Here is a 13,962-nt window from a genome sequence, read left to right as displayed (position 1 = left end):
AATAATAGTAGAGTATGATGAATTGAGCCAATACTGTCAAATTTCACCACACCTTTGCTTTCTGCAGGTGTGGAGCCAAATGCCTCAATAATATTTATACAGGAACCTCACCACACCCTCTGGAAACTCATATGGTTTTAAATACTGCTAGAATATGTCAGCAAGGATTGCTTGGCAAGGGAATGCTTGCAAACTTACTCGTAGGAGGTACACAACAGATAGATATCTACTCTGTTTCAAAATAAAGACACGTGTATTCTCAACCAAAGCCTTAAAAGGAAAAAAGATATCCAAAGAACTAACCTCGCAAAAACTATTTGGGATTTCAGGGTGGTACAAACTTACCCTAAATAAACATCTGTTATAGCACAAACCAAAATCTGTTATAACCAGTCAAGGTGATGCATAGAACTTATTAATGTTCTCTTTTTTGAGCTGACAAGGTTAGGAAAAGCTCATGCCATGCTCTCAATTACATTATGACAGAGGCATCACCCAGAAGAGAGTCCTCCTCAGCACAGGAAGGTATCTAGTCACTCACTGACCTTACTAGTTTCTCAGTTGCTGTGCCCCTTACAGTTTTTAACTTTAAATCACACAGAGATCTAGAGAAAAATATATCAGGGATTAATTTAATCAGGGACTAAAATATTCTCAGATTTCAAAGCCTTTCTCCTCCCTGTTGTTGTATCTCTGAAGTCCTTTTAAGGGTTTTGGGACATTTAAATCCTTTCATGTTTATAAACTATTGGCCTGTTCTGGCTGAGCCAAAAAACTGAATAGAGTGCTCTGCTGATTGAACCAGGAATTCTTCCTTCCTGGATAAACAAACAGTGCTTATACTGGTAAAAAAAATAATTTGAAGATGTCAGGGAAACTGAAGATTCAACGGTTTCTTCAAACATCACTTCTTCCTTTGATCTACCTAAATATAGAATATGCTAGTTTTGATTTAAATCAGATTTTCAAAAGCTATACAGAATTGATAGCTAAATATGCTACCAATGAACGTGAAAACCAGCCATGGAAAGTCGTATCCTAAAATGGTGTGTGAAAGCAGAACCTACCATTTTTCTGTGACAGAAAGCCTTTCTCTCAAGACCCTCAAGAGCCTTTATAGAGCACTTGATTGTATTCTGTTCAGGCGTCGAGCATTTCATTTACTCGTCAATCTAAGTGTGCTAATGTACAGGACAGCACACTGTGTAAGAAAGTCACAGTGAGTTGTGCTAATTTATACTGTAACTGGAGGAAAACAAAATGCATTTATATACCTGGGATCTAGCCACGGCATTGATGTCCTGCCAGTATTTGTCCTGACCAAATATAAATGTGAATGGCTACAGTAAGAGAGCCCACAGGTTTACTTCCCTCAGGAATGGTACTGTTAATACAAATATAAGTCTTCTAGTGTGCTGATGTGTTGACTTAGTATGGAGTGGGAGTGAGAGTACCGCTGCTCCTGAGTCAGAAGTATCACCACCCATTGAATTGAGTCCTCTGGTAGTGTTACTTTAAAAGGACATTGGAAAACGTTATCAATTCATCACGTTGATTTAGCATATGATGTCCTTTGAGACTAGTATAATTTTAGTCACACAGTATGCTTTTTTGTTTTTTGCTAATAACCAGCCATGCCATTCAAAAAGTGTTTTAAAAAGGAAGCTTTAAGATCCTGTACAAAGGCACAAGCTGCTCATTCCCTCTAACCCAGCATTTCTGCATAAGCAGAACACCTCAGCCACTTCTTGTAAAGCAGTAAGCAATATTGTAAATTAACAAATCAAATTCACCCATTTTAAAACCAGAAAACCCACAGTAATTGCTCTAAGGGATAAAATCTATACAGTATTCTCTATCATTCATTCAACAGTGTGGCTAAATATGAAAAGATTACTCAAATCATTTAGGCTTTGGGAATCACTTAAGGCCAATGTAAACAGATTACAACTTTCCCAGGCACAATGGAAGCAATTAATTATGCAGTGAACACCTCTCCTACACTATGTTGCTCTCTGAAAAACCTAACAAACAGATGCATCTAATTATAAATCACACTGAAACCTGCTGGTCTTGTGTATCTACGATTTCAAAAGACCCAAGGGGCAGGAAAACACCATCTGATTAAAGTCGTGCAGTTCTTCACAGGTAGAAAAGCAACTTCAACAAAGCCTTTGGTTCCCAAATTATATTGATGCAGAAGGGTCACCATTGGCAAGGGACTCTTTGCAGTTGCACCTGCCTATGTCCAACACCAAATTTTGCAGGTACTCCCATGACTCATTCCTTATTACAAGGTCCTCTGTGCTAGCCACTGAGATTATGGTTTTAGCCCACATTAAATGTATGCTTATAGGCAGAAGAAAGGTCTCAGAAAGCAGTTTATGCCAAGAAGATAGAATTAGTGAGTCTTGCTCAGCGTCAAGGAAGCAGCTGTGGAGAGATAAGTACCTCCTAATGAGGACTTCAAGCTGGTATTATCAACAGTGCAGAGAGGTAAGGAATGAAGTAAAGGGCAAGGGTAGGAATACACAGGGGTTTTCTAAGTTAGGGGTTAGAGAGGGGATGGACAGCTACAATAGAGACAACAGAGGGAAGGACAGCATGACTGCAAGGAGAATCAGGGAAGGAGGTGTTTTAGTAGCCAGGACAAGGAAAAAACAAAAAAGAATTTGTCAGAATATCCATTTATGGAATGGAAAATAAGGAATAGCTCTCTGAAGTGCTACACTGGTCAAACAGCAGTTTTCAGATTAGGGTGGGGAAACAAGCAGAAGAGAAACGAAGTAAAACCTAAGACCCACACCAAGTTCTAGTTACCAGCGATTAAGAAAAGCAAATGTCCTGCGCCTGTTTCTCAACCTTCACTATCCCACAGTGACATTTCCCTGGTTGTACAGTCTTAGAATCCTCTGAGATTAACAAAATTCATTTTTCTAAAATAGAAACTCACCAGAAGCGACAAATAGCTTCTCAATACGAAACAGACAATAGAAAAACTCAAATATAAGAAGTCACTGTCTTCTCTCTGTCTGTTCAGTTAATGTGTCTAATTTCAATTAGATGAATCATAAAACAAGTATGTCAGCAACTGCAAATTTAAAACCCTCCAAACCACACAAAAAAAAAACCAACAAAAAAGTTGTTTGAAGTAGTGTGGGTTCGAGCTGTTTCTAGCCTGTTGCCAGAAAGGTGTTTATAGAAATACTTGTGCAGTCAGTTTTGTAAGTTTCTTGTATGGTATCATTCTCACCATCACTTCACATCCTACTCTGAGATGATTCAGTTCTTCTGAATGTGGGATGTGGCATACAGGGCATACAGTCATGAGTCATAAGAACTGTCCACTATAAATTTTCCCTACCCTTCATGTGAACTGCAGAAACCTTGGAGACAACCAGAAGAGCAGCATTCTTCCCTGAACAAAATAAGGTACTGTAATGATTTCTGGAGATTATTTATTTCAGATATTCTTAGATGGTGTTGCTTTGCTGACAAATGCATAAAAAAGAAAGGAAGCAGGGATTTGAACTGGAAATTGAAAATGCTTGGGAAAGTGATTTACGTGCACAGTCATTGTCTAGAATGTGGAAGTCTTACACAGGAAGAGCAATTTATTGTACAGAGTTCTATGATTTCTAGAGCTCACTGGCTAGCATATCTATCACAGCAAAGTAAGAACCACTGTGTTTGCTTAAGTCAGCTAATTTGTTCTTGTGCTCTGTAGTTCTTATGAACATCAGGTCAGCTCTTAGTTTGCAAGTTACCCAGGACACAAACTGTCTTTAATCCAAGGCCATCTAGTCCCGGCCTAAGCCTGGACTTAAACTAAACCTGCAATGCAAATGACAAACAGCAACATCTGTGGTCTACTGAACATTGAAACTGTCCTGCAGAAGAACTGGGAAGCTAGGATCTGGGATAGCACTGTAAGACAGAGTTTCAGGACATTTTTGAAAGTCAAAATGGGAATGCTTATCATGCAAAAGTCAGGGCAATGCTTGCCCAAGCATTGGCAGGAATATTTTGTCCTAAGGAATATTCTAAAGGAATAGTTTGACTGTTACTATTAACAGAACATTTGTTCACTACAGTTATGAGCATCAAAAGGCTCTTGCAGAAACTGAAGCATAAAAATTGTCTCTTAGTATCTACTAGCCCAGACAGTGGTGAGTAACATTGCCAGCTGTGGCTCCAAGATGCTGTAAGGACAGTGCAATAACTGTCCTGGTGAACAAATACAAAACAAGGTTGGAACCTGATTTTCCCCTAACCTAAATGATAGCTAATGAGTGTCATCAGTGAAACAGGACGTGCTAAACCTTGTCTGACTTTATAATGGTTAATCCTCCTCATTCTTAATATAGATAAATACTTTTAGAAATCCTTTAAATCACAAAAGAACATTCAAAAACCAAAGAGAAACTTGCAGAACATGTCAGTCAGAATTAGTGGTTTGCTAATAGCATCTTCCTTTCTGTGCAGGTTCAGAACAATGGAAGCTTTGAATAAAGCAAACACAAGCTTTGCTCTCGAATTCTTCAAACATGAGTGTCAAGAAGATGGTAACAAGAATATTTTGTTCTCCCCTTTGAGTATTTCATCAGCCCTCGCTACTGTTTATTTGGGAGCCAAAGGTAACACAGCAGATCAGATGGCAAAGGTGAGTCTGAGCTTCAAAAGGTAGCTGTCTGAAGGAGTTATCTCGTGGAGTAACTTTATGGAAGAAATTTATTGTGATGAAACAGAGGAAAGCCACAAGCAGAAAAATTAATCAAAACTCTACACACATATATGCTAGCTCGCATTTCACCCATGATGTGCACTGCAATTAATAGACCAGTTCTCTACTTACACAGATCAAAAAAATTGCCTACTCTAGCCTCTGGAAACAGGCCTCCAACAAATGAAAGAAGTGGCACTGGTGACATTGTTTCCTTTCAGATCTCACCAATAGAAATAAGGGGTTTTTATCCCAAAGATCAATAGAGTACTCAGCAGGGAGTGGGAGACTTGGATTCTCCTACTCCACCACAATTTCCATCTCATGTCTCACCTCTTTGGAAATGACTCCCCACAAAAAGACTCCCTCCTATAGCTATTGTTAAGTTTTGCACTTTGCTAAACATAAATCCACTTCCACCAGATCAGGGAACAAATGTGGTGAGACTACAAACCTTGCTTTGGGGTATGTATTTTACAGGCAAAATCTGTAATCTGCTGAAGTCCCTAAATTGTATTTGTGCAAAGTTCATAGCTTCAGCAGGCGGCTGTGGGAACAACCTCAGTGCACAGTTATCTAGCTCCTACCATAGGAGGTGAAGCTTGTGAGTTGCCATCTGCTAAAGTAGAAGTTGTCCAACCTGCTAAGGCAGATCTAACTTCTGATTTACAGGACTGAAGATGGCTGATAGGGTAACAGGGAAAGGAGCAATCTTCTGCTAAGAAGAAGGGAAAACAAACAAAAAAAGGGAGCATAGCTCTTTCAAAAAAAGTGTTCCAAGACTGAATGCACCCCTTTGTAGTCTGGCTAAAGTGTACAAGCTCAGAACAAGGTATTTAAGGCATGAAACTGCCTGCACTGTTTTTCATGCCTTCTGACACATAGCAGCACTACATTTAAACTTGTGCTTTGGTAGCCTCCACTGGGAGACAATTGGCTCTTCCCAGGTATTTACTAGTCAGCCCAGGGCGTTCCTACCTAGAGGAATCTACCTGCAACTCAAAGCAGGTAGATTCCTCTATATAGGTCAAGTAATGCCCTGCAGCCTTAGTGTGTCTTAGTGTGCACAAGCCATTTTGTACACATGGACCTTGACACCTAACCAAAGATTTCATATTCAGTCAGGAATATGCATTAAATATGAGTTTGGCTTTCTTCATCATCACTCCCATGACATCACTTAAAGATTTTACTTCAATCGCAGATTTTCTATCATTGCATTTATTATTGTTTTTTCCACTATAGGTACTTCACTTTAACAAAGTTGAAGGAGCCAAGAATGTCACCACAACCATAAAAATGCAAGTCTTTTCCAGAACAGAAGAGCGTCTAGCAAACCGATGCACTTGTTTTCAGAAGGTATTTCATCAAGTCTAGTGATCAAACTATGGGCATAGTCACATCTTCTCTTGCTTGTATTTTCCTTCCACGTTTGCATTTGCATATGTTTGCCTTCCTCAGACGTAGTGTGCACAATTAATTGGTACAGCATCCTGTGATACCTTCACCTAATGCAATACTTACTACATGCTTCCTCTTTTTTTAGGCAGAATTGCAAAAACTAACCTCAAATTTTCAAAATTTAAAATTTGATGTTGCCATTCTCTGTCAATAGATCTGATCTTTTTCCTTTAGCTCTGAGAAGAGATTTCTTTCTCAAATTATTCCTATTCAACAGCTAGCTATTTTAGGAACAACATGTTCTTTAAACAGGCATGGTTCCTGTCTCAGAGAGCTAATCACAAGAACAGAGCTGCCATTACACACATTTGATTGCAACATCAAGACAACAGAAACAGAACATTAACTTTTCCAGGCTACTTGCATTTGATACGTTTCAGAAATTGTCTCCATTTCAGTTGAATAGTTAACAAAATAAATTGACATGGAATTTCCCAAGATAGAACAGTTGCTTGTAATAAGCCTTAGCGTAATGTAAGTCACATTCCTGAGATGTTTCTTTGACATACTGGGAGGCGTCTTGTACCAAAGTATACACATTTTAACATAGCAGAAAAACATGGAAAAGTAAATGTAATCCTTCTGAGTTAGTAAAAGCCGTTTTTCCTCATTGACAATTCAGCTTTTTCCTGTCATCCTTCTTCTTTGTGGGAGTAAGCCATTTCCTTGCAGTCTGCCCACAAAGCCGCAACGGTGGCAAGTTCTGATGAATGAGCACTTGGATCTGCATTCCCCAGCTAAAACCTGTGGTGGGAAGATTTATTTTAGGGGCTATGTCAACAACCCATTTACACTGCATGAACAGGAGAGGGATTGTTCCTCATGAGTAATGCGTTCGAATTGTATGAATTACAGAGTGCTGTGAGTAGGGCAAAGTAACTGTTCTAACAGTTTAGAAATGCAAGTGTCTCTTAATGCCTCTGATTCCAATGTAATGACAAGAAGAATACAGCACAGGTACAGATTTTTAGTTTACTAATTCACAGCTTAACTTCCTTGAGTTCATTTGAGAGTCTGTGCCCCACTCATTTAATGCTGTTACTTCAATTTAAAGAATTTACTGCAACATATAAAAAAAAAAATCACAAAATATTAACATTAAGAGCAAGATTAAGAAATTTAGGGGCAAACTTTCCATGTAATACACTTGACTTTCATAAAGGAAAGTAGTCACATACCCACATCTTCATGCATCATTTGACAATTACAGTCTGTCTCTCATTCACTGGATATACTTAGTTTCACAATTCCACTTGCAAACCCTTAAATGTTTTGCATAGTTCAGGCTCTTAATGCTTGCATTTAGATATTTACAGTGTCAGTACCACCTCTGCACCTTCTAATGCTTTCGAATGATTCTTTTAATAGCTGTACAGTTTAGTCCACCTCTTGCATTACAGTACAGGTAACAAATCACCTGGATAGAAATACCTGGAGCTGTGTGAAGGGAAAAGTTAGAAATTTTGAACTATTTTACATAACAGATGGATAACGTCTTTTTTTTTTTTTCTCCTTTTCTTCAAGACAGAAATTGGCAAATCGGATAATATCCATACTGGGTTTAAAGCACTCAACTTTGAAATCAACCAACGCACTAAAAATTATCTCCTTAAAAGCGTGAACCAGCTATATGGAGAAAAATCATTGCCTTTCAGTAAAGTAGGTAGCCAATTTTTTCAGATTATGCTGTGTCATTTAACCTTTATGATCTATCTGTGACTAGATACCATAAACCATATAACCTAAAATATTTTCATTACCTCTGCAAGTCATGTTGTTGTCCTTAACATAAATGTTTTGTATGAGACTTTTCCCAAGACACTGGACATTAAAATTTTACTTTTATTGGATGCGTATCTGATTTCAGAATAATTTCCAGATGTAGTTAGGTGAGAGTGTTTTAGGACATAAATTGTGTATTTAAACTAAAAAATAATTTTTCCCTTTGACAAAATGCTGTGCTTGTAATCTAGGTAATTTTTACATGTTTTCTCCCTGTTTAGTTGTAGCTATTTATTAGCATTCATATTGGCAGGCAACAAAGATAAGACAGGTTTCTCTCTTGCACTGCAGGAATATTTACAGTTAGCCAAGAAATACTACAATGCAGAGCCACAATCAATTGACTTTGTGGGAGCAGCAGATGAAATCAGAAGAGAGATCAATTCCAAAGTCGAACACCAGACTGAAGGTAACCTCCAGTCTCTCCCCTCACAGTTAAAATGTTATTTTGGCATTGAACAAAGTCTCTGTATCTAAGGGGCCTAAAGCAGGTAAACAATTCACCTCAGAAAGGTAAATCAGATCAATTTTCCTAAAGCAGACATCTACTGACAAGCCCTTACAAAAATTAGTGTCCTGCATCTGAATATGGGAGCAATGTAGTTTACTCTTCTTTGCAAATCGAGATTATCCCAGTAACCACATATTTGTGAATAATCTCAAGCTGGATGTATGCCATATCAACACTTAGAATTTCCCTGGCTTATATCCATAAAAACTTTGCCAACACTCACACTGAAACAGTAAAACTGCACTAATGTGTAAATGTCCTGTTTTCTCTAGGTAAAATTCAAAATCTGCTGCCTCCTGGATCCGTAGATTCACTCACCAGGCTAGTCCTGATAAATGTACTCTACTTCAAAGGAAACTGGGCAACAAAGTTCGAAGCTGAAGCCACCAGGCAAAGGCCTTTCAAAATAAACATGGTATGGCAATATACTGTCCTATATCTTACACTGCAGGTGGCAAAAAAAAAAGATGGGGGAGAGAATTTCTGTCAATCTTTAAAACCATGCAGCATTAAAATTATTTCATTTAAAGCATACAGTTTATTTTCCTCACCACACATCACACAAAGACTGCACACACATACTGGCACCTGAGCCACCAGTAAAACTGTCAAGATGCTGACTTGAAATAAGCTTCCCTTCTCCAAAGGCAGAGAAAACAAAGAGGCCAACAAAACTGCATGGTTTTGTTCTTTATATTTTCATTTTTAACCATACAAAAAAATCAGAGTGGAATACAGATTCCTGTAATGGGTGTGACCTGAGACAGTTTAGATGGCCTGCCTAGCTTCCATGGCCAGGGGTCCTCTGCAGATCCTGTGTCCTACCATTTGGAGCCATAAGGTTGTCTCAGCACAGTGGCAGCTTGCACAGTAAATACAACAAACCTCCACTGTGCTACTTTAACTCAGTCCTTTACTGTTTAGTCAGAGTACAAATGGAAAACATTTAATCTGATCTGTTGCAGCATACAACTAAACCAGTGCCCATGATGTACCTGAGTGATAAGTTTAACTGCACCTACATAGAATCAGTCCAGACTGATATTCTTGAGCTTCCGTACGTCAACAATGACCTCAGCATGTTTATCCTTCTACCAAGTGGCATCACCGGCCTACAAAAGGTAAAGCAACTGAGAACATAAGTAATCTGAAAAATCAAGAGTGTTATTATTTACTTTATGAATGAGCAAGGTAAAAGACCAGGGTGCAGTCATGTTTCTGGGAAGAAGGGTACTGATCAGGCTCAAGGAAAAGCAAATCCCGGACGTGGTCTAGCACTGTGAACTTGAACATCTTGCAGCTCAGACTGGATTTCTTACTCTCGATAGCTGGCACTTCAGTGGTTCCTAACGTTGATCAGTCTTAGAAACAACCCAAACTCCATCAGACTGTCTCCTCTTTCAGCTGAACAAAACTGAGGACATCTAGCCAGCCCTGCTGAGATCCACTGTCTGTATCCATTCAAAAAGATACGTTTTCATTAAAAAAAAAAATCCCAACCAAGCCACAAACTGGGCAGCCTCCATTGCTTTCCAGGGTGTCCAGAGCTAATACATATGGACACTGCCACCTTCTGTACGGAGACAGATGCTGCCTTTGGATAACTAAATTCTCGTTCACATTAGTGGGTGTTCTGTAGAAGAAAAGCACTTTTTAGTAAATTCTCAAATGTAGGGAATACAGAAATGTGACCAGATTACTGAAAAACTACTACAAATCAACCAGCCTACTGTTACCTGACACTGATATTTTTGTTTTAGAACTATTTAACCCTTTCATATTCCCTGACAGTTACTGAAACCAGTTAAAATACCGCATTGATCTGCTGTAGAACAACATACTCCTTCAGCCAGAAAGATCTCCAGATTGGTCTTTCCCTACTTTCTTTCTTACACTCTTAAAACAGCTTGGAAAGGTCTCAATTTAAGAGAAGAAATAGCCCTTAGAGCACAAGTGTTTGAACACATTTTAATGGTCTGATTCTCTTTTTATTAACTGCAGCTAGAAAGAGAATTGACTTTTGAAAACTTGTCTGCATGGACCAGCCCTGAACTGATGGAGAAAATGAAAATGGAAGTTTATTTGCCCAGGTTCACGTTAGAGGAGAAATATGACCTCAAATCGACTTTGAGCAGGATGGGGCTACAAGACGCCTTCATTGAAGGTCAAGCTGATTTTACAGGAATGTCAGAAAATGGTGATCTGTTTTTGTCACAAGTTTTTCACAAGTGTTATCTGGAAGTCAATGAAGAAGGCACAGAGGCAGCAGCTGCCAGTTCAGCAACACTGGCATCACGAAGTCTTGGTGCTACTGTTATTTTTGTGGCAGATCACCCTTTCCTCTTCTTTATTAGGCACAACAAGACCAAAAGTATCCTCTTCCTGGGAAGATTCTCTTCCCCATAAACTCAACACTTGTTAAACAGACTCTTGAAACAACAATGAACAAACTGCACACCATGAAGAGCATCTCCTTAGTCCGTGAACTTCTTAATTTTCCTGTACTGTTGACAAATCTCTCAATGTTAGAAGAGAGCACATACAGAAAACAATCTGGAATTCACACCTCTTGCTCATTTTCCTAGCCAAAGAACCCCAAAATACTAGCACTACACTATAATCACCAAACTCTGCACAGAACAGTGCACTTTCTGAACCAGAGCTGCCACAATGCAGAACACACCAAGTTCTGATCTAAACCAGTAATTCCAAACAAACTTGCTTTGGTTCATAAGAAGAAAAGAACCAGGAAAAACTCATTTCTGCAAAAGGCTGTTGAATCTCCACTAGTTTCAGCTCACTGAGCTGGTCATCCCTTGACAGCTACCTTGCCACATTCTTCAATTTTATACCCATTTTTCAGCCTGGCACAGTTGACAATGAAATAAATCTGCAAAATCCTGTTCTGATGGAGCCTCTTTCTTGCACGCAAAGGGGCTAACACATCTACTTTCTAATCTTTGCCCCACAGCAATAGGAAAATATTAAACAACACTGTTATTTAATACTGTTGGAAGAATATAAACCACGTCTTGAAACCTTCTCCTTTGTGACCTTTTGTGCATTTAATACTGTTGCCAGCCCAGCACCCCACTGCTTTACTCTCATTTTGCTTTGCCACTTATTTCACCAGTTTGAGGCAAGATCAAATTAGATGATCAAGCCTTTAATACTAACTCCCTAAGAGCTTTCTGGAAGATTACATGCTGTCCTGGGTTCAGCTATAACAAGTATTTTTTTCCTTCTTAGTAGCTCGTGCAGTGTTGTGTCTTTTACTTTTCAGTCTGAGAACACTGCTGATAAACACCAACATTTTTAGTTGTTGCTAAGTAACACTTGTCCCAGTCAGTCAGTAAGGAGGGGCATGGGAAGCTGGGAGGAAGCAGAGGCAGGACACCTAACCCAAACTAACCAAAGTGGTATTCCCTACCACAGCACGTCATGCCCAGTATAATAACTGGGGGCAGTTACCTGGAAGGGTTAGATCACTGTTCGGGTAGGGCTGGGTATCGGCCAGTGGGTGGTGAGCGGTTGTATTCTCTTCCCTTGTTATTTCCCTTATCATTGTTATTATTGGTGGCAGCAGCAGTGATTTGTGTTATACCTTAGTTACTGGACTGTTCTTATCACAACCCATGGGAGTTACATTCTTTCAATCCTCCTCCCCATTCCTCTGGGAGTGGGGGGAGGAAGGGGGGGGGGGGCAAGTCAGCAAGCAGCGGTATGGTTCTGGGTTACCAACTGGGCTTAAACCACAACACATTTCATAACATATTTACTCCCATCACAGCCCTTTACCCTAAGAGAGTATCTTAATCGGTCATGCATGTTTGTAGGGGATGCTCCTAACTCTCTGAATTCACAACAGAGAGCAAAGGACTGGGTCTTTTACAGGACTTGCAGACTGCAACATCATCTTACTAGAAACATCTCTTCTTGGAATGGCAGGACTCCCTTTTCCTGACAGAGAGCAGACTGCTGACTGCCACTGAGTCCTTTTTATTTTCTTCATGTGGCTAGCTGCTTCCAGGGCTCCTTCTAGCTCTGCTTCCCAAATAGAAAGGGCATAGAAGTGTTGTGAAGCAAATGCTTATTCGATCCCCATACCTCCTCAATAGCACTACCTCTGTATCAGCTGTGAAATATGATACAGGACCACCTAATGCAAGGGCTTCATGTTGCCATGGCCAAGCCCCTTAAGCACTTCCTGATGTACTTCAGGAATAAAGACAGAAAAGACACAGCTGTGAGGCCAAGGAGGAACGTAACCATGACAACGTGCACCCAAACCAAATCATAAGCTATTAAGAACAATGGAAGTATGTGTCAACTTTTTTCTTTCCTTCAACTATTTTAAGCCTGGTTGCAAGGATGCCAGTTAATCCTCTTGGCAGTGCCAGATCATTACTAAGTGGCAATGATCACAACACTTGAAGGGTGAGCTGCACGTTAGGGAACAACTTTTTCCTCAAGTGAGCAGCACAGCACTAGAGAAGGTTGCCCAGAAAGGCTCCAAGCAGGAAGTTGGCCTCTGGATGTCCCTTTCAATTAACATGTGTGATTTTCTCTATCTTGTCAACAGCCTTCCTGCCTTGCCACCTCCCTTTTTCATCCTGTCTGGCATTCTTGCACCTTGATTAGCAAACAGAGCTAGCTTGCTTATCCTCAGCATACATTTTTAGGGCTTGGAGCCTCTCACTTTGGGGCTTGGGCTTTCCCACTACCTAACCATTCAGCTGACCTTTCTCCTATCCTGATTTCTTGAGGACTTACTCATCATTTTAAACATTTGTTTAATTTCGGTCATTTCTTCACTGCCTTGCACAACACTGATTTCTGCCACTTTTTACAAGACCTGACCCACTCTGTTCCTGTAATCTGGCTTGCAGCAAAATGCTTAGCACACAGTACAGTTTCCTTCCCTTCCTCCATTACCCTTCCCCTGTCACCCAGGGTCTTACAGTTGTTGCCACCACCTTCTCCTTCTTCCACCACCCAACAGCACGCTGTCTCTTTTCTGGGACTGCAGAGTGACAACCACTGTGCTATGTTTGCCCTCATTGTATTTTTTCACTCCATCCCTGCTCAAGCCCTCCCAGTGGGGTTGTTTTAGTCCTTGCCCTCCTTCACTACCTGCAAGTACTGTGCACTACTAACTCAGTGCTTTGTAGCATTTCTCTCAAATGATTCCCAGCCACAGCTGCAATGAGATTTCTTCACCACATAAATAGTGGGGTGTCCATCGCTTACCTGAATGGTTCTTCATGGCCTTGCCTCTGTCTATGTTCTTAATGATGTCCAGTCTGAATTTGGACTCCCTGTGTCTAAACCAATCATTAAGCTTGACATTTTATGCTGACGTACCACATCTGAAACCCAGGAGTCACAGCTGCACAAAGCTTCAGAGGAGAATCAGGCCTGCAGTACCTGCTTATATTCAGAAATAAAAACCAAGCATTCTAGTTGTGCAACCTTTTTACTAGTC

At 40.0% G+C, this 13,962-nt stretch overlaps 1 protein-coding gene across 1 annotated transcript; it reads left to right on the top strand.

The window, feature by feature from the left end:
* Positions 1-3,255: 3,255 nt before the first annotated feature.
* Positions 3,256-11,304, top strand: LOC133208620 (serpin B10-like). The gene is made up of 8 exons (XM_061346631.1): positions 3,256-3,432; positions 4,486-4,663; positions 5,969-6,082; positions 7,709-7,843; positions 8,258-8,375; positions 8,750-8,892; positions 9,443-9,598; positions 10,479-11,304. Exons 2-8 carry the CDS (start codon positions 4,496-4,498, stop codon positions 10,881-10,883), a joined length of 1,239 nt encoding a protein of 412 aa, XP_061202615.1. The 5' UTR covers positions 3,256-3,432; positions 4,486-4,495; the 3' UTR covers positions 10,884-11,304.
* The last annotated feature ends 2,658 nt before the right edge of the window (positions 11,305-13,962 follow it).

Source organism: Neopsephotus bourkii, unplaced genomic scaffold, assembly GCF_033783945.1.
Source record: "Neopsephotus bourkii isolate Nb327-2 ecotype Australia unplaced genomic scaffold, CSIRO-AGI_Nbou_v1 NB_272, whole genome shotgun sequence".
Lineage (NCBI taxonomy): Eukaryota > Metazoa > Chordata > Aves > Psittaciformes > Psittacidae > Neopsephotus > Neopsephotus bourkii.
Note: the sequence above shows the minus strand (reverse complement) of the source record. Positions and strands in the feature narration are given on the sequence as shown.